Source organism: Bufo gargarizans, chromosome 10, assembly GCF_014858855.1.
Source record: "Bufo gargarizans isolate SCDJY-AF-19 chromosome 10, ASM1485885v1, whole genome shotgun sequence".
Taxonomy (NCBI): Eukaryota; Metazoa; Chordata; class Amphibia; order Anura; family Bufonidae; genus Bufo; species Bufo gargarizans.
The window spans coordinates 1975386-1997353 of NC_058089.1; the positions used below are offsets into that span (position 1 = coordinate 1975386).

Below are 21968 nucleotides of genomic sequence, written 5' to 3' on the forward strand. Positions count from 1 at the left end.
GTATTGGTTAGGGTATTATACTGGGGCCTAGCAGTGACTGGTTATTGCACTGGGAAGGTAGGGGCTGCCATGTAATGGTTAGGTTATTATACTGGGGGGCTAGCAGTGAACTGGGAGGGTTGGGGGCTCCATGTATTGGTTAGATATACTGGGGAGGCTAGCAATGACTGGGCAGTGCACTGGGAAGGTAGGGGGCTGCCATGTATTGGTTCGATTTTTTATACTGGGGGCTAGCAGTGACTGGTTCTTGCACTGGGAGGGTGGGGGCTGCCATGTATTGGTTAGGGTATATACTGGGGGGGCTAGCAGTGACTGGTTATTGCACTGGGAGTCAGATCCCCGTCTGTGCACAGAGGGCTCTGTCCCGGCAGCACTGGGAGCATGGGATGACTGGGAGGAGGAGGGAGCAGCTCCTGACATTGCTGGAATAATTCCGTTTCCGCTGGAGCCGAGCTCAGCCTCCTCCCTGCAGTCACCCAGCAAACATGGCCACGTCCCCCCAAAAGTCTCCCTCCACCCCGAAATCCCCGACCCCCAAGTCACCCCCGTCCAGGAAGAAGGACGACTCCTTCCTGGGGAAACTCGGAGGAACTCTGGCCCGAAGGAAGAAAGCCAAGGAAGGTAAGAACTGCTACAATGTAACAGTATGAGGCTGCAGCACGTCGTCACCTCTGGGCATGGTACACAGTGACTGCAGCACATCTCACCCTGCTCCTGGGCATGATACACAGTGACTGCAGCACATCTCACCCTGCTCCTGGGCATGATACACAGTGACTGCAGCACGTCTCACCCTGCTCCTGGGCATGATACATAGTGACTGCAGCACGGCTCACCCTGCTCCTGGGCATGATACACAGTGACTGCAGCACATCTCACCCTGCTCTGGCATGATACACAGTGACTGCAGCACGTCTCACCCTGCTCCTGGGCATGATACATAGTGACTGCAGCACGTCTCAAACCCTGCTCCTGGGCATGATACACAGTGAATGCCGCACGTCTCACCCTGCTCCTGGACAGGGTACACAGTGACTGCAGCACATCTCACCCTGCTCCTGGGCATGATACTACAGTGACTTGCAGCCACGTCTCACCCTGCTCCTGGACATGATACATAGTGACTGCAAGCACGTCTCACCCTGCTTCCTGGGCATGCTACATAGTACTGCAGCACGTCCACCGCTCCTGGACCGTGTACAAGTGCTGCTCACACATACTTCACCCATGCTCCTGGACATGGTACACCAGTGACTGCGCACATCTCACCCTGCTCCTGGGCATTATACACAGTGACTGCAGCACGTCTCACCCGTCTCCTGGGCATGATACATAGTGACTGCAGCAAGTCTCACCCTGCTCCTGGGCATGATACACAGTGACTGCGCACATCTCACCCTGCTCCTGGACACGGGTACACAGTGACTGCCAGCACATCTCACCCTGCTCCTGGACATGGTACACGTGACTGCAGCCATCTCACCCTGCTCCTGGGCATTATACACAGTGACTGCAGCACGTCTCACCCCTGCTCTGGGCATGATACACAGTGACTGCAGCACGTCTCACCCTGCTCCTGGACAGGGTACACAGTGACTGCAGCACATCTCAACCTGCTCCTGGGCATGATACACAGTGACTGCAGCACATCTCACCCTGCTCCTGGGCATTATACACAGTGACTGCAGCACGTCTCACCCTGCTCCTGGGCATGATACATAGTGACTGCAGCACGTCTCACCCTGCTCCTGGGCATGATACACAGTGACTGCAGCACATCTCACCCTGCTCCTGGACATGGTACACAGTGACTGCAGCACGTCTCACCCTGCTCCTGGACATGGTACACAGTGACTGCAGCACGGCTCACCCTGCTCCTGGACATGGTACACAGTGACTGCAGCACGTCTCACCCTGCTCCTGGACATGGTACACAGTGACTGCAGCACGTCTCACCCTGCTCCTGGACATGGTACACAGTGACTGCAGCACGTCTCACCCTGCTCCTGGACATGGTACACAGTGACTGCAGCACGTCTCACCCTGCTCCTGGACATGAGTACACAGTGAACTGCAGCACGTCTCGCCCTCCTCCTGGACATGATACACAGTGACTGCAGCACGTCTCACCCTCCTCCTGGACATGATACACAGTGACTGCAGCACGTCTCACCCTGCTCCTGGACATGATACACAGTGACTGCAGCACGTCTCACCTTGCTCCTGGACATGATACACAGTGACTGCAGCACGTCTCACCCTCCTCCTGGACATGATACACAGTGACTGCAGCACGTCTCACCCTGCTCCTGGACAGGGTACACAGTGACTGCAGAACGTCTCACCCTGCTCCTGGACTTGATACACAGTGACTGCAGCACGTCTCACCCTGCTCCTGGACTTGATACACAGTGACTGCAGCACGTCTCACCCTGCTCCTGGACATGATACACAGTGACTGCAGCACATCTCACCCTGCTCCTGGACATGGTACACAGTGACTGCAGCACATCTCACCCTGGACATGGTACACAGTGACTGCAGCACGTCTCACCCTGTATTATACTCCAGAGCTGCACTCACTATTCTGCTGGTGCAGTCACTGTGTACATACATTACTTATCCTGTACTGGTCCTGAGTTACACCCTGCTCCTGGACAGGGTACACAGTGACTGCAGCACGTCTCACCCTGCTCCTGGACAGGGTACACAGTGACTGCAGCACGTCTCACCCTGCTCCTGGACATGGTACACAGTGACTGCAGCACGTCTCACCCTGCTCCTGGACAGGGTACACAGTGACTGCAGAACGTCTCACCCTGCTCCTGGACATGGTACACAGTGACTGCAGCACATCTCACCCTGCTCCTGGACATGGTACACAGTGACTGCAGCACATCTCACCCTGGACATGGTACACAGTGACTGCAGCACGTCTCACCCTGTATTATACTCCAGAGCTGCACTCACTATTCTGCTGGTGCAGTCACTGTGTACATACATTACTTATCCTGTACTGGTCCTGAGTTACATCCTGTATTATACTCCAGAGCTGCACTCACTATTCTGCTGGTGGAGTCACTGTGTACATACATTACTTATCCTGCGCTGATCCTGAGTTACAGCCTGTATTATACTCCAGAGCTGCACTCACTATTCTGCTGGTGCAGTCACTGTGTACATACATTACTTATCCTGTACTGATCCTGAGTTACATCCTGTATTATACTCCAGAGCTGCACTCACTATTCTGCTGGTGCAGTCACTGTGTACATACATTACTTATCCTGTACTGATCCTGAGTTACATCCTGTATTATACTCCAGAGCTGCACTCACTATTCTGCTGGTGCAGTCACTGTGTACATACATTACTTATCCTGTACTGGTCCTGAGTTACATCCTGTATTATACTCCAGAGCTGCACTCACTATTCTGCTGGTGGAGTCACTGTGTACATACATTACTTATCCTGCGCTGATCCTGAGTTACAGCCTGTATTATACTCCAGAGCTGCACTCACTATTCTGCTGGTGCAGTCACTGTGTACATACATTACTTATCCTGTACTGATCCTGAGTTACATCCTGTATTATACTCCAGAGCTGCACTCACTATTCTGCTGGTGCAGTCACTGTGTACATACATTACTTATCCTGTACTGATCCTGAGTTACATCCTGTATTATACTCCAGAGCTGCACTCACTATTCTGCTGGTGCAGTCACTGTGTACATACATTACTTATCCTGTACTGGTCCTGAGTTACATCCTGTATTATACTCCAGAGCTGCACTCACTATTCTGCTGGTGGAGTCACTGTGTACATACATTACTTATCCTGCGCTGATCCTGAGTTACAGCCTGTATTATACTCCAGAGCTGCACTCACTATTCTGCTGGTGCAGTCACTGTGTACATACATTACTTATCCTGTACTGATCCTGAGTTACATCCTGTATTATACTCCAGAGCTGCACTCACTATTCTGCTGGTGCAGTCACTGTGTACATACATTACTTATCCTGTACTGATCCCGAGTTACATCCTGTATTATACTCCAGAGCTGCACTCACTATTCTGCTGGTGCAGTCACTGTGTACATACATTACTTATCCTGTACTGATCCTGAGTTACATCCTGCATTATACTCCAGAGCTGCACTCATTCTGCATACTTCAGAGCTGAAATCTTCCAGCAGCTTGGTGTAGATTTTCTGACAGGCACACAGGGGAAGATTTATCAACACTGGTTCATCCAGATTCTGCCTTTCATTTTCCAAATGAGCGCTGTAAGTGTACAATCGGGTTGGTTGCTAGGGGTAACTCCGCCAGTTTTCCGTTTCACCAGTGATAAATCGCCCTCCACTAATTGTGACGTCCAAACATAGATTAGGGGAAACTTGCAGAAGCAGCGTCGATGTACAAAAAACACCGTCTGATAATGACAGTCTTAATAAATGACCCCCGGTGGGGGTTTTAGAGCAGTTTTAGGGCTCATGCACACGAGCGCGTATGCCCCGTGCTCGGGCCACAAACAGCGGATCCACAGTTTACGGCCACCGGCCGCGTGCACTCCGTATCATGGATCTGTTGACTTGAATGGATCCGCAAGATACGGCACCGCACTGTTCTATGTTTTTGTGGTGTGGAACGTATCATGTGGATCCGTAAACAGCGTGCACTTGGTCAGTACCCGCCCGCAGCAGGGACCAGGCACAATCGTTCTGGTGGGGTTTTAAGAATTTTTTTTGGGCCTTTTTTATGTATGAATTAAGCAGAAAAACATTGTGATTTTTGCTCCACTTCAGTGTTTTCGTCTGCCTTAAGTGGCACCGGTCCAGCACCATTGATTTACATGGTTTTTGGTGCTGGATCGTGTTTTTTCATTTTGACATTCTGCACAGAAAAACGCTGCGTGCAAGGGAACAAACCAGATCGGAATGCATTGGACATTGAATGGGGACAAAACGGAAGCGTTGCGCGGCGGTATGAGACCCTGTGCCGGATCTCAATACCGGATAGCACAACGCAGATATGAAAGTAGCCTAATCTACTATGCCGCTCTAATGGTAGTCTGATAAATGACCCCCAATATGGACCCAAGTGCTGCCAGCCTCTCTGCATGCCCGATCAGTGGAACAACACATTAAAGCCCTAAGGATAGCGGATACACACATGTATCGTCCTATTACTCCGGGGAGGGCTGTCTATTATCACACATGTATCGTCCTATTACTCCGGGGAGGGGCTGTCTATTATCACACATGTATCGTCCTATTACTCCGGGGAGGGCTGTCTATTATCACACATGTATCGTCCTATTACTCCGGGGAGGGCTGTCTATTATCACACATGTATCGTCCTATTACTCCGGGGAGGGCTGTCTATTATCACACATGTATCGTCCTATTACTCCGGGGAGGGCTGTCTATTATCACACATGTATCGTCCTATTACTCCGGGGAGGGCTGTCTATTATCACACATGTATCGTCCTATTACTCCGGGGAGGGCTGTCTATTATCACACATGTATCGTCCTATTACTCCGGGGAGGGCTGTCTATTATCACACATGTATCGTCCTATTACTCCGGGGAGGGCTGTCTATTATCACACATGTATCGTCCTATTACTCCGGGGAGGGCTGTCTATTATCACACATGTATCGTCCTATTACTCCGGTGAGGGCTGTCTATTATCACACATGTATCATCCTATTACTCCGGACCTTCTATTGTCACATAGGTATCGTCCTATTACTCCGGACCTTCTATTGTCACATAGGTATCGTCCTATTACTCCGGACCTTCTATTATCACATATGTATCGTCCTATTACTCCGGACCCTCTATTGTCACATAGGTATCGTCCTATTACTCCGGACCCTCTATTGTCACATAGGTATCGTCCTATTACTCCGGACCTTCTATTATCACATAGGTATCGTCCTATTACTCCGGACCTTCTATTATCACATATGTATCGTCCTATTACTCCGGACCCTCTATTGTCACATAGGTATCGTCCTATTACTCCGGACCCTCTATTATCACATATGTATCGTCCTATTACTCCGGACCCTCTATTGTCACATATGTATCGTCCTATTACTCCGGACCCTCTATTGTCACATAGGTATCGTCCTATTAATCCGGACCTTCTATCATCACATAGGTATCGTCCTATTACTCCGGACCTTCTATTGTCACATAGGTATCGTCCTATTACTCCGGACCTTCTATTATCACATATGTATCGTCCTATTACTCCGGACCCTCTATTGTCACATAGGTATCGTCCTATTACTCCGGACCCTCTATAGTCACATATGTATCGTCCTATTACTCCGGACCTTCTATTATCACATAGGTATCGTCCTATTACTCCGGACCTTCTATTGTCACATAGGTATCGTCCTATTACTCCGGACCTTCTATTATCACATAGGTATCGTCCTATTACTCCGGACCCTCTATAGTCACATATGTATCGTCCTATTACTCCGGACCCTCTATAGTCACATAGGTATCGTCCTATTACTCCGGACCCTCTATAGTCACATAGGTATCGTCCTATTACTCCGGACCCTCTATAATCACATAGGTATCGTCCTATTACTCCGGACCTTCTATTGTCACATAGGTATCGTCCTATTACTCCGGACCTTCTATTATCACATATGTATCGTCCTATTACTCCGGACCCTCTATAGTCACATATGTATCGTCCTATTACTCCGGACCTTCTATTATCACATAGGTATCGTCCTATTACTCCGGACCTTCTATTGTCACATAGGTATCGTCCTATTACTCCGGACCTTCTATTATCACATAGGTATCGTCCTATTACTCCGGACCTTCTATTATCACATAGGTATCGTCCTATTACTCCGGACCCTCTATAGTCACATATGTATCGTCCTATTACTCCGGACCCTCTATAGTCACATAGGTATCGTCCTATTACTCCGGACCCTCTATAGTCACATATGTATCGTCCTATTACTCCGGACCCTCTATAGTCACATAGGTATCGTCCTATTACTCCGGACCCTCTATAATCACATAGGTATCGTCCTATTACTCCGGACCTTCTATTTAGAGATGTTATGAAATTCGTTCACGCTTCGTTTGGTGGTAAAAGCAGAATTGTATTATGGATTCTGTTACCACGGACCATGACACAATTCTATGACGGAATGCATAACGGAGCGCCTTTGAGACATTCCGTTATTCGTTCCGTCATAATAGAAGTCTATGGCCTGCGTAATGGATCCGTTTGGCAGCCCATAGACTTCTATTATGACGGAATCCATAACGAAATTCTGCTTTTACCACCAAACGTCAAAAGGAAAACTGGTAAAAATTGTATTTGACCACTTTTTCCAGCGCTTGCTTGGAAGGACTCAGACCCAAGTCATCGGACAGATAAGGGGTTAACTTTTATTTGCAGGGTAGTCAGCGCGTTTCGAGGGCTGGATTGCGCTCTTCTTCAGGACTGTACACGCTTATGATACCTTCATGTCTCCTGTCCTTTTTCGCTGCTCCTTTACAGTTTGCCACCAAAATATGAAAGTCGCTCATCTCTACTTCCCGGATCACATGTATCGCCCCGTCTCGCACATCCCCGGCCACGGGCTCGTTTTCCACCTGTCTCTCTGGTTGGTTTGGTTTCTTGTGGTCGGGGTGCCCCTCGTCTACAGTGTAGGACTATATCACAGATGCCCCGTTGGCCCCCTGCGTTACATCGCTCGGCAGGAATGTTCTGTGGTATTAGGGTTTCCGGCTGCGGGTGACTTCATAGTCGCCCCATACGATGAGGTCAAATAACAAATTCCATTCCAGACACTTCATCCTAGGAACGTGTTGTGTAGAAGAATAAAGATGAGGGAGCGCAATGGAAATTCTGCGTCGCTCTCCGGCCCATGTGTGGCAATAGGACACCTGATCTCAGCTGCTGCAGAACCTCATTATACACACTTCAGCTGCTGCAGAACATCACAATACACGCCTCAGCTGCTGCAGGACCTCATTATACACAGCTCAGCTGCTGCAGAACCTCCTAATACACACCTCAGCTGCTGCAGAACCTCCTAATACACACCTAAGCTGCTGCAGAACCTCCTAATACACACCTCAGCTGCTGCAGAACATCACAATACACACCTCAGCTGCTGCAGAACCTCCCAATACACACCCCAGCTGCTGCAGCACCTCATAATACACACCTCAGCTGCTGCAGAACATCACAATACACACCTCAGCTGCTGCAGAACCTCATAATACACACCTCAGCTGCTGCAGAACCTCATAATACACACCTCAGCTGCTGCAGAACCTCATAATACACACCTCAGCTGCTGCAGAACCTCATAATACACACCTCAGCTTCTGCAGAACCACATTATACTCGCCTCAGCTGCTGCAGAACCTCATAATACACACCTCAGCTGCTGCAGAACATCACAATACACACCTCAGCTGCTGCAGAACCTCATTATACACACCTCAGCTGCTGCAGAACCTCATTACCCTCACTTCGAACTCACCAATACACACCTCAGCTGCTGCAGAACATCACAATACACACCCCAGCTGCTGCAGAACCTCCATAATACACACCCAGCTGCTGCAGAACATCATAATACACACCTCAGCTGCTGCAGAACCTCACTAATACACCTCAGCTGCTGCAGAACCTCATAATACACACCTCAGCTGCTGCAGAACCTCACAATACACACCTCAGCTGCTGCAGAACCTCCCTAATACACACCCAGCTGCTGCAGACACTCACTTAATCCACACCTCAGCTGCTGCAGAACATCACTAATACACACCTCAGCTGCTGCATAACCTCCATATACACACCTCAGCTGCTGCAGAACCTCATAATACACACCTCAGCTGCTGCAGAACATCACTAATACACACCTCAGCTGCTGCAGAACCTCATAATACACACCTCAGCTGCTGCAGAACCACATTATACTCGCCTCAGGCTGCTGCAGAACATCACACAATACCACCTCAGCTGCTGCAAGACATCACAATACACACCTCAGCTGCTGCAGAACCTCCCTAATACACACCTCAGCTGCTGCAGAACATCCTAATACACACCTCAGCTGCTGCAGAACCTCATATACACACCTCAGCTGCTGCAGAACCTCATATACACACCTCAGCTGCTGCAGAACCTCATATACACACCTCAGCTGCTGCAGAACATCACAATACACACCTCAGCTGCTGCAGAACCTCCCAATACACACCTCAGCTGCTGCAGCACACCTCCTAATACACACCTCAGCTGCTGCAGAACCTCCTAATACACACCTCAGCTGCTGCAGAACATCACAATACACACCCCAGCTGCTGCAGAACCTCATAATACACACCTCAGCTGCTGCAGAACCTCATAATACCACACCTCAGCTGCTGCAGAACCTCATAATACACACCTCAGCTTCTGCAGAACCACATTATACTCGCCTCAGCTGCTGCAGAACATCACAATACATACCTCAGCTGCTGCAGAACCTCCCAATACACACCTCAGCTGCTGCGAACCTCCTAATACACACCTCAGCTGCTGCAGAACCTCATTATACACACCTCAGCTGCTGCAGAACCTCATTATACACACCTCAGCTGCTGCAGAACCTCATTATACCTCGCCTCAGCTGCTGCAGAACATCACAATACACACCTCAGCTGCTGCGAACCTCCAATACACACCTCAGCTGCTGCAGAACCTCCTAATACACACCTCAGCTGCTGCAGAACCTCCTAATACACACCTCAGCTGCTGCAGAACCTCCTAATACACACCTCAGCTGCTGCAGAACCTCATTATACACACCTCAGCTGCTGCAGAACCTCCTAATACACACCTCAGCTGCTGCAGAACATCACAATACACACCTCAGCTGCTGCAGAACCTCCTAATACACACCTCAGCTGCTGCAGAACCTCCTAATACACACCTAAGCTGCTGCAGAACCTCCTAACACACGCCTCAGCTGCTGCAGAACCTCCTAAAACACACCTCAGCTGCTGCAGAACCTCCTAAAACACACCTCAGCTGCTGCAGAACCTCATAATACACAACTGAGCTGCTGCAGAACCTCATAATACACACCTCAGCTGCTGCAGAACCTCATAATACACACCTAGGCTGCTGCAGAACCTCATCACGCACACCTTAGCTCCTGTCGAACTTCCTAATACAGACCTCAGCTGCTGCAGAACCTCCTAATACACACCTCAGCTGCTGCAGAACCTCCTAATACACACCTCAGCTGCTGCAGAACCTCCTAATACACACCTCAGCTGCTGCAGAACCTCATCACGCACACCTCAGCTGCTGCAGAACCTCCTAATACACACCTCGGCTCCTGTAGAACCCTAATGCACCCTTTAGCTGCCCTATATATATATACTCGGCCTGCAGCCACATGATTTTCTACTTTTCTAATCCTTTACAGTGGGGGGAATATTTTCCTTCTGACGTCCGGAGGATGATATTTGGTTGTTCAGCCTCTCGTGACCTCTATATTCCGATCTGAATAAAGGCCGCGGAGGGGATATTGTCCGCGGTTTGGACGCCTCTCAATGCATTCATTAAATTGGCGTTGAATATGTTGGCCGTTCCTCCTCTCCTGCAGATCTCTGTGAAGGTCGCGACGCTTGTGCACACACAGGTGAAGATACAAAGGAGGATGAGGAATTATCGCATCTCGCTACTTTTTCAATAGCCGCCTCCGTGCACTGCGGCCCGCCGCTCTGTATATGTTATTGCTGGAATCCGGAGTATGTGCCTTATGAAAAGAAGACATCTGACGGAACGAGAGGTTAACAAAGCAAGAGAACATTGACATTCTTGCAGAGATTCCGAATAAATAGGGAAGAAATTCAATTATTTCTCGCAAATTGTCACGTGTCAGGGACGTGGAGGAATGGAGGCGGATATCTTACCTACCTCGTCAGCGGGCGCAATGGCCGTTTAATATGGCTCCTCCGAGTGACCCTCTCTGATAATGGAGGCAGCCCTGCAATCATCGCGGAGACTTAGGCCTCTTTCACACTTGCGTTGTCCAGATCCGGCGTGTACTCCACTTGCCGGAATTACACGCCGGATCCGGAAAAACGCAAGTGAACTGAAAGCATTTGAAGACGGATCCGTCTTCAAAATGCGTTCAGTGTTACTATGGCAGCCAGGACGCTATTAAAGTCCTGGTTGCCATAGTAGTAGTGGGGAGCAGTATACTTACAGTCCGCGCGGCTCCCGGGACGCTCCAGAATGACGGCAGAGCGCCCCATGCGCATGGATGACGTGCCATGCGATCACGTGATCCATGCGCTTGGGGCACCCTGACATCACTCTGGAGCGCCCCGGGAGCCGCACGGACGGTAAGTATACTGCTCCCCCGCTCCCCTTTATCATGGCTGCCAGGACTTTAGCGTCCCGGCAGCCATGGTAACCATTCAGAAAAAGCTAAACGTCGTATCCGGCAATGCGCCGAAACGACGTTTAGCTTAAGGCCGGATCCGGATCAATGCCTTTCAATGGGCATTAATTCCAGATCCGGCCTTGCGGCAAGTGTTCAGGATTTTTGGCCGGAGCAAAAAGCGCAGCATGCTGCAGTATTTTCTCCGGCCAAAAAACGTTACGGTCCGGAACTGAAGACGTCCTGATGCATCCTGAAGGACGGACTGTCCATTCAGAATGCATTAGGAAAATCCTGATCAGGATTCTTCCGGCATAGAGCCCCGACGACGGAACTCTATGCCGGAACAGAACAACGCAGGTGTGAAAGAGCCCTTACCTGCCGGCCATTCAGGTGCCGGAACGAGTCCTGCTCTGTCTTTTTTTTTTTTTTTTTATTGGGAAAACTTCAAAACATTTACAGTAAAAAAAAAGAAAAGTTTTTACAATCTCTCAATTCTTAGTGACCCAACTAATTATATATAAATATGATTATAAATATATTCAGCTAATCTTTTCATAGCGTTTAGAAAACCCTCCCCTCCCTCCCCCCCAATTTGTGGTGCGTCAAAGTAGGACCCCTGTACATAATACAACCTGACCTCAGCTAATCAGTCCTCCAACCACTCCATATCCTACTCCACTGGTACTCAATTTCCCTCCGTCTGTATATTATTTTCTCGTAGTTCTTTACCTTATCAATTAAGTTTGACCATGTATTTATATCTGGAATGGATCGGGCAAACCAGGTCCGACTGATCAGAACTCTAGCCAACATCAGTATTCTACTCAGGAAGATCTTTTGATACTTATGATTTTTTAGTTTGGAGAGATCATTAAGAACAAATACTTGTGGTTCAAAAGGGATTCGAATCTTTAGTTTACACATAATACAATTATTGATACCATTCCAGTAATTTATAAGTTCTGGACAGGTCCATATCATATGGAGAAAGTCCGCTCCCACAGTGTCACATTTGGGACAATTGGACGTAACTCTTAACCCACATTTATTCATCCAAAAGGGAGTGATATATAATCTGTGACAAATAAAGAATTGTATTAGAACATGGTTAAAGTTCTGGGACAATAAAGATAAATTCCCAAAAATATTCTCCCACCCTTCTCCCTGTAAATTCGGACAGTCCACCTCCCAAAGTTTTTGTCCTGGTGAATGTATATCACTAAACCGTGCCTTAACTAATAACTTATATATATTTGAAATTTTTATTCTAGAAAGTGTGCCCCCTACCCAATCATTCAGAAAGGATAAATTATCTATATCCAACAGCCGCTTATCATCCAGGCTAGACAGTACAGATCGCAATTGAAAGTACCTAAACCATGAAAGATTTTTTATATTATGTGTCATTTCTATATAAGGTTTAATTTCTCTATTTTTAACTACCTGTGAAATATATAAAATTTTGTTCTTCTGCCAAAATTTGTCGGCTGCAATTTCATCCAGCCTTTGTAAATATAAATTATGCCAAAGAGGCGTAAATGTGAATGAACCCTTAACCTTCAACCATGTCCTAATTGTAGCCCACACTCTAAGGCCTCTTTCACACGGGCGTCATTTTTTTGGCCCGGCTAAGAGCCGGGTGCGTTGCGGGAAAATGCGCGATTTTTTCTGCGCAAGTGCAAAACATTGTCATGCGTTGCACTCGCGTGAGAAAAATCGCGCATGTTTGGTACCCAAACCCGAACTTCTTCATAGAAGTTCGGGCTTGGGATTGATGTTCTGAAGATTGTATTATTTTCCCTTATAACATGGTTATAAGGGAAAATAATAGCATTCTGAATACAGAATGCATAGTAAACCAGCGCTAGAGGGGTTAAAATAAAATAAAAAATAATTTAACTCACCTTAGTCCACTTGTTCGCGAAGCCGGCATCTCCTTGTGTCTCCGCTGCTGATGAACAGGACCTGGGATGAGCTGCTCCATTAAATACCGGTTAAGGACCTTCGATGACGTCACTCCGGTCATCACATGGTACGTCACATGATCTTTTACCATGGTGATTCACCATGGTAAAAGATCATGTGATGACCGGAGTGACGTCATCGAAGGTCCTTAAGCTCTATTTAATGGAGCAGCTCATCCCAGGTCCTGTTCATCAGCAGCGGAGACACAAGGAGATGCCGGCTTCGCGAACAAGTGGACTAAGGTGAGTTAAATTATTTTTTATTTTATTTTAACCCCTCTAGCGCTGGTTTACTATGCATTCTGTATTCAGAATGCTATTATTTTCCCTTATAACCATGTTATAAGGGAAAATAATAATGATCGGGTCTCCATCCCGATGGTCTCCTAGCAACCATGCGTGCAAATCGCATGGCATCCGTACTTGCTTGCGGATGCCATCCGATTTTCACACACCCCATTCACTTCTATGGGGCCTGCGTCACGTCAAAATCGGACATTATAGAGCATGCTGCGATTTGCACTGAACGTACAAGTGATGCGTTAAAAACAACACTCATGTGCACAGCCCCATAGAAATTAATGGGTCAGGATTCAGTGCGGGTGCCATACGTTCGCCGCACGGATCGCACCCGCACGGAAAAGTCGCCCGTGTGAAAGGGGCCTAAGGAGTAATTTTATAGTCTCTCTATAGCCTTGCTCATAACTCTTCAATAAACCAGATTCCAACAAGGTAAAGATGTTATTGTGAGCATAGCTAGCTACCAACTTCCCCAACAATGCGCTGTTCTCTGCTTCATAGCACATCAATAACTGGGCTGCAATAAAATACCCCTTAAAGTAGGGGAGATTTAAACCCCCGCAATCCACTGATTTATACAAATATTCCAACTTAATTCGCACTCGCTTTCTTCCCCATATTAGGTCATTTATTATTCTTTCCATAAGTTTAAAATGTTTGTCTTGTATCCAAATAGGTGTATTCCTGAGCACGTAAAGAAATTGTGGTAGTATCACCATTTTAACCAGTGAAACTCGATCAGCTCTGGATAGGGGAAGTTTCAGCCAGATCCCTATTTTAGCTCTGATCTTTACCATGATGGGGATCAAATTAAGTTCTACAAAGTTTTCAACCCTAGATGATATAATCAAACCCAAATACTGAAAAGTATCAACAATATCCAACTGAGTAACAGGGACCTCTTTCTGTGGCAGGGGGTCTATTGGGAGCAGACTGGTCTTGGCCCAGTTTATAAGAAGACCAGACACCTCACCAAATACTTTAACCATTTGAATAATCCTAGGGAGAGTAGTTTCCGTATGATCTATAAAAAACAGAACATCATCTGCGTATAATGAGATGCGGTCTTGTGTTCCTAGCGTACCAAATCCTTTGACCTGATCGTCCTGCCTGATGGCCATCGCAAGGGGTTCAATATATATATCGAATAGTAAGGGAGATAATGGGCAACCCTGACGGGTGCCTCTGTTTAACTCGATACTACTACTCAAAATTCCATTAAGACTCAATTTAGCCCTTGGAGATCCATACAATACCCTAAGAGTGCGTATAAACCTTTCTCCAAAGCCCATCCTAGCAAGAACCTTCCAGAGAAAACGCCACTCCACCCTGTCAAATGCCTTAGAGGCATCCAATGACAGGATGGAGCGGGCGGTCCCCCCAGGGGCCTGGATATTAGAAAAGAGCCGATGTAAATTATGATGTGTGCCCTTATTTTTAATAAAACCGCTCTGATCCGGATGGATTATGGAGGAGACGACCCCAGAAAGCCTTGTAGCAAGGACCCTCGCCAAAAGCTTTACATCTGCATTAAGCAGTGAAATTGGTCTATAGGATTCTAAATCTAGAGGGTCCTTGCCTTTTTTTGGAATTAGTATCACTGTAGCCTCCATCATTGAGTCTGGCAACATCCCATCCTCCATTGATTCGGCAAAAACCTCCAATAATCTAGGAAGAATACAGTCCCCGTATTTACTATAAAGTTCATATGGAAGCCCGTCTGAACCAGGAGTAGAATTAGCTGAACATAATTTAATAGCTCCCTCAAGTTCATGAATTGAGATCTCCAGTTCTAATGCTTTCTTTTGCATCTCAGTGATAGTTGGAAAGTTGATCCTATCTAAATAGAAATCTATCTTATCATCTGTAATATTAGAATCAGCCTTGTACAAATCTAGAAAATATTCAACAAAGGCCTTCTCCACCGGACCCTGTCCAGAAACTATCCTACCATCCCTCATTCGAACCTTGTCTAAATGTTTTTTGGGTTGTTGATTGGAGATTACTCTGGAGAGGAGTTTACCGGGTCGCCCAGACTCTGTAAAATATTTTTGCCCTTTAAAAAAGAGATTCTGTTGAGCTTTATCCAGTAGAAAATTAGCATATATTTGTGTGGCTTTTTGCATATTTTCCCTATTAATCTCCGTCTTATTTATATGGAAGGATTCTGTCGCTGACACTACATGTTTTTCTAGATTTTTCTGTTTTTTTCCATATTCCCTTCTAAGATTCGTGATATTACTAACCATCAATCCCCTCATGTACGCCTTAAAGGTATCCCATACCACTTGAATTTTTGCTGAGCCGTAGTTAATATCCCAGAATCGGCCTATATCATTTCGAATTATTTCATGTGTCTTTATAACTGATAGCCAGTAAGGGTTTAGTCTAAAGGGCGGTCTTGGTGTATATCTTTCCGGAGACAAGCATAATTCTAGTACTAACGGGGAGTGATCAGATATTGACCTTGTTTCATATTTCATTCGTTTTATCAATTTCACATATTTACTATTTATCAATACAAGGTCTATTCTGGACAACGATTTACCTGCTTTACTAAAGCATGAAAAAACCCTTTTCCCCTGTCCCAGATGTTCCCAAGCGTCCTCAAATCCAGCCTCCAGGCAAAACCGTGCGAGGGGAGACCCCTGGACCGGACTGTCACTCTTAGCACTCATAGAGACCCTGTCACGTAGAGGATCGATGACACAGTTAAAATCGCCAATAATCAGTGTTGGACATTCTGGCCATTTATCCATAAATAATAAAAGAGAATTAAGAACCAAAAGAGAAAATGGCGGAGGGATATAGACAAAGGCCAAAATACATAACTCTCCCCCTAACCTGCAATATAGAAAAATAAATCTCCCCTGTTGGTCGACAGAGGATGCCTCACAAACGAAGTCAATAAGTCTGTGTATCAACACCGTAACACCTCTCGAGTAGTTGGAGAGGGTAGAATGGTACCTATGCACAGCCCATCCCCTGTCGACCATTCTAGTGGTCTCCTCAGTAAGATGGGTCTCTAACAGGCATACTATTGCTGGTAAATGGGCCTGAGTCAGGTCGAAAACCGCTTGTCTCTTACCTCTTTCCCCCAAACCCCGTACATTCCAAGCAAAAATTCTGATCATCGTCATTAACAATGGTTAAATGGGGGATCCGGAGAGAGGGAAAGAGGAAAAAACAAGAAGAAAAAAAATTAATAAACCAAAAAAAGGGGAACCACATCCACTTTGACGCACCACAACCCAACCCCCCCCCCCCTCACCCCCCTCCCACAAACAATCCACCACATATGGTAGTAGATTTCTTTCCTATGACCAACCCCCGACCCTCCCCCCACTCAGCCACCCCCACACCGCCAATAAGAAGCAAAGAAAACTACATTTAGGGGTATAAGCCCCTTATAATACTAATTATTCCCGCCAGATCATAACCCAATTGTATCATCGATTGTTTCGATCAAGCCAATCCGCGGCTTCTTCTGCGGTGTCAAAAAAAAGGGTTTTATCATCAAAAACAATCCGCAATTTGGCCGGGAATATAAGAGAATATTTAATATCCCTTTCTCTTAGCTTCTTTTTAACAGTCATAAATGTGCGTCTCTTTTCTTGTATTTCTTTCGAAAAATCAGGAAAAAAGGCCAGTCTAATCCCGTTATACACAACCGGTGAGGATTCCCTCGCCCTTCTCAGGAGGACATCTCTGTCCCCTGTAGTCAATATCTTAGCCAGGATTGTCCGAGGTTGTCTCCCTGGAATTGGTTTTCCTCCTGGGACCCGATGAGGTCTTTCAATCATGAAAAGAGAAGAAAATGACTCTTTACCAAAGTTCTCAAGAATTAATTTCTGTATGAATTGGGTTGGATTTTTTCTCTTCCACACCCTCTGGAATCCCTATTATTCTCACGTTGTCCTGCTCTGTCTTAAAGGCGCACGTGACGATGGTGACAAGTGTTTGTATGAACGCTCCTCAGCGATCATCTTGCAGTGAAATACTGACGCCGATTGCTGTTCATCGTCGGCGATACTCATACTAATAGCGATCTGCTGCCAGCACGGGGACGAGCGATGGCAGAGCGATCACTCCTCTCCATACTGTGGAGGAGATCGCTGCATCACTAGTGATGAGCGAACTTCATGTTCGGGTTTTCTGGCAATTCCGTTATGTATTCCGTTACCGCGGACCGTAACAGAATTCTATGATATGCATAACGGATCGGTCTGGTTTCTGGAGCCCGTTATGTGGCCCATAGACGTCTATTATGATGGAATGCCTCTTAAAGGATTCCGTTATGCATATCATAGAATTCCATTATGACCCGCGATAATGGAATTGCCACAAAGGCCGTACGCCGATCTTCAAAACATCGTCGCTACCAATCACCTTTTTTTCTTATGTTCACGGCCACTCCCATCATCCCTCAGGGCAAAGCCCGGGTTCTACTCTCCGGGAGGCGCTTCCTCCTCCGCTCACTGTCTCCCCCTGCTGGTTAATGGTCATTTCTTTTTTTAAAGAAAGCAAAAGGTTCTCTGGGTAAAACTGCTGCACCGTGTAAAGGGTTTCCTTTAGGCATAACACATTTTATCAGTATTGTCTGGAGTCTCCCTTTAAATCTAAAAAGGGCTCATGCACATGACCGTAGTTCTGTAGTCTGCAAATTGCAGATCCGCAGAACATTGATAGCAGCCATGTGTGTTCTGCATTTTGCAAAACAAAATGTTCTGGCCTCTATAGAACAGTCCTGTAAAACAGACAAGAATAGGACATGTTGTATTTTTTTGGCGGGGTCGCAGAACGGACATCTTTTGTGTCCCCATTAAAGATGAGCCCTAATGTAAATGTATGCCCCTCGGGCAGCCGCACCTCTGGGGTAACGCCACTTCCTTGCCCCTGCCTTTAGCCCCCTGATGACTGGTATTCTTGGATGTTCTTGAATTTGATCCTTTACTGTTTTTAGGGATTCCCCCTGTCTTGGCTGTGGACCTCCGCTTTCCATCTTTGGCTATGGGGGTCATTAAGGGACTTTATTAATAGTCGCAAGTCCCTGATGTGACTGGCCGTGCGACACTATTTAATTAGACAGCTGTTTTTACGCCGTGTTGGGCGAAGAAGTGTTGGAGGCCAAATTTATTAACATTTCCAAGCGTAAATGTTGGTGAAAAACGACTCCAGCCATGGGGTCAAAAATTCGCCAAATCTCCTGGCAGAGTAGGGGGAAAAACCTGGTCTTAGTAAATGACCCCCCCCCCCCCCCGTCTGGCAGTGGAGGATTCGGCTTTTCTAGAGCCTGAAACAAAGTTATAAGTCTGTCTACTAAGCTCTGCCCCATCACACATCTAAGCTCTGCGCAGTCTGTCTACTAAGCTCTGCCCCATCACACATCTAAGCTCTGCGCAGTCTGTCTGCTAAGCTGTGCCCCATCACACATCTAAGCTCTGCGCAGTCTGTCTGCTAAGCTCTGCCCCATCACACATCTAAGCTCTGCTCAGTCTGCCTGCTAAGCTCTGCCCCATCACACATCTAAGCTCTGCTCAGTCTGCCTGCTAAGCTCCGCCCCATCACACATCTAAGCTCTGCGCAGTCTGTCTGCTAAGCTCTGCCCCATCACACATCTAAGCTCTGCCCCATCACACATCTAAGCTCTGCTCAGTCTGCCTGCTAAGCTCCGCCCCATCACACATCTAAGCTCTGCGCAGTCTGCCTGCTAAGCTCCACCCCATCACACAGATAAGCTCTGCGCAGTCTGTCTACTAAGCTCTGCCCCATCACACATCTAAGCTCTGCGCAGTCTGTCTACTAAGCTCTGCCCCATCACACATCTAAGCTCTGCTCAGTCTGTCTACTAAGCTCTGCCCCATCACACATCTAAGCTCTGCGCAGTCTGTCTGCTAAGCTCTGCCCCATCACACATCTAAGCTCTGCGCAGTCTGTCTGCTAAGCTCTGCCCCATCACACATCTAAGCTCTGCGCAGTCTGTCTGCTAAGCTCTGCCCCATCACACATCTAAGCTCTGCCCCATCACACATCTAAGCTCTGCTCAGTCTGCCTGCTAAGCTCCGCCCCATCACACATCTAAGCTCTGCGCAGTCTGCCTGCTAAGCTCCACCCCATCACACATCTAAGCTCTGCGCAGTCTGTCTACTAAGCTCTGCCCCATCACACATCTAAGCTCTGCGCAGTCTGTCTGCTAAGCTCTGCCCCATCACACATCTAAGCTCTGCGCAGTCTGTCTGCTAAGCTCTGCCCCATCACACATCTAAGCTCTGCGCAGTCTGTCTGCTAAGCTCTGCCCCATCACACATCTAAGCTCTGCCCCATCACACATCTAAGCTCTGCGCAGTCTGTCTGCTAAGCTCTGCCCCATCACACATCTAAGCTCTGCGCAGTCTGTCTGCTAAGCTCTGCCCCATCACACATCTAAGCTCCGCCCCATCACACATCTAAGCTCTGCCCCATCACACATCTAAGCTCTGCTCAGTCTGCCTGCTAAGCTCCGCCCCATCACACATCTAAGCTCTGCTCAGTCTGCCTGCTAAGCTCTGCCCCATCACACATCTAAGCTCTGCTCAGTCTGCCTGCTAAGCTCCGCCCCATCACACATCTAAGCTCTGCGCAGTCCGCCTGATAAGCTCCGCCCCACTTTCAGCTTAGCGGTGCAGCCTGAGCACTTCTGCTACTACAATGCAGCTGGGAAGGGCTCCCCTCCCTTCTGGGCCCCTGTGGTCAGCAGGGGACCCCCTAATTTCTGGGGTCCCAAATATTTGCCTGCTTTTCATTCCCCCACTGCTCTCTGGCGCCGCTGACCTCTGGCTTTGCTCTGGACCTTACCTGCTGGTTTGTACTGTGTGGTGACCGCCAATCTGATAGCCCCCTGCAGCGAAGACCATGAAAGGGTTAAAGGTTGAGACAAGGGCTCCCTCCAGATTCTGCACCCCAAATCATCCAACCCAGCCCTGGTATGTAGGGTGCACGAGAGCGAAAGTGAGCACCGATACATCAGCTGTATGATCCGGACTAGGCCAGGAAAAGGTCTTCAGGACAATGAATGTTTCCATTTACTGACAGCAAGCAGAAATGTGGATGACAGTGAGGAACTAAGACCCAAAGCTGCAGAAGGTGTCATCATAGGAGGGATGAGCCCTCGGAGCGTCCGCGTCTCGTTAACAGCCTCTCCATTCACATTTCAGTCGAATTGCCAAGGTGACTGCGATGAAAGGCTGCGTTACGTAACCCCACTATTACTGTTCCTGTAGATTCCTCCCCTTTGTTTAAAAAGCCACTTGTGTTTTTCGTGTGTGCCCGCCGCGAGCGGAGACTTGGCATTATCCCTCAAGGGGAACAGAAAAATGAGGCTTTGTCTTTGAACCGACATGGAAATGTGGTTAATATCACCGCCATCTATATGTAAAGAGAGGACCGCGCCATTGTGTCCATTCTAGCGAGCGCTGCGTCTTTATGTCTGCGCACAGAACTCGCTGTCCACACGATGGCCGGTGCCATCAGGGGAATACAATAAATATTTTAGAAGCGCCATTGTCTGTCGCAGCGGGAAGAATATGTCTGACTGCCGCTAATTAACTGCGATTCACAGGAGCAGTTCATGGCCGCCGGATCGGAGAGAAGTTTTGACGAGCTCTGCGCTCGGCTACCTTGACACTCGGAGAATGCGCCGAGCTCCAGCAATTTCCTTCTCTTCCATTGTCTCATTGCACAAAATGACTGCATTGTTATATCTTGCATTGTGTTTCCTCTTTGCTTTCATATCCACAGCCCCGTGCTATGGATGCCATCAATATTGTATCACTGGCTTCCTTGCTGGTGCTGATTTTGTTACAGTGTATCAGTGTAGGCAGAAAACATAGGGCCACAATGGGCATCATTCGCCACTCATCCTGCTGCAGTCCAGCACCATCTCGCCACTTTTGGTCAGCAAATCCCACTGCTTTCCCACTGTAAGTCCCAGCGCATCCCAGTTACAATCCAGTGTGGCCGGACTGGACACTGCCCAGGCTTTGGGTTGTCTCGCTGCAGTCAGACTGTTATGCTGGGTTCAACTCTGCGCACGTCCCGGCTTCGCTTCTGTCTTGTCTTCCGGATTTTTACTTAAGTATTTTATTACTTTATGTAGCACCAACATATTCCATGGAGTTGTACAGAGATTGTCATCACGTCGGTCCTTGTCCCTACTGGGGGCTCACATTCTAAATTAACCTATCTGTAGTGTCGCAGGAAACTTGAGT

General features: G+C 47.6%; 1 protein-coding gene across 1 annotated transcript in view; it reads left to right on the plus strand.

Moving 5' to 3' along the window:
• The first annotated feature begins 437 nt into the window (after positions 1-437).
• PARVA (parvin alpha) overlaps positions 438-21968 on the plus strand; it is a 63958-nt gene continuing 42427 nt past the window's right edge. Inside the window, exon 1 of the mRNA XM_044270686.1 lies at positions 438-621. Coding sequence (XP_044126621.1) covers positions 486-621 — 136 coding nt within the window. The 5' untranslated portion in view covers positions 438-485. The remainder of the gene's footprint in view (positions 622-21968) is intronic.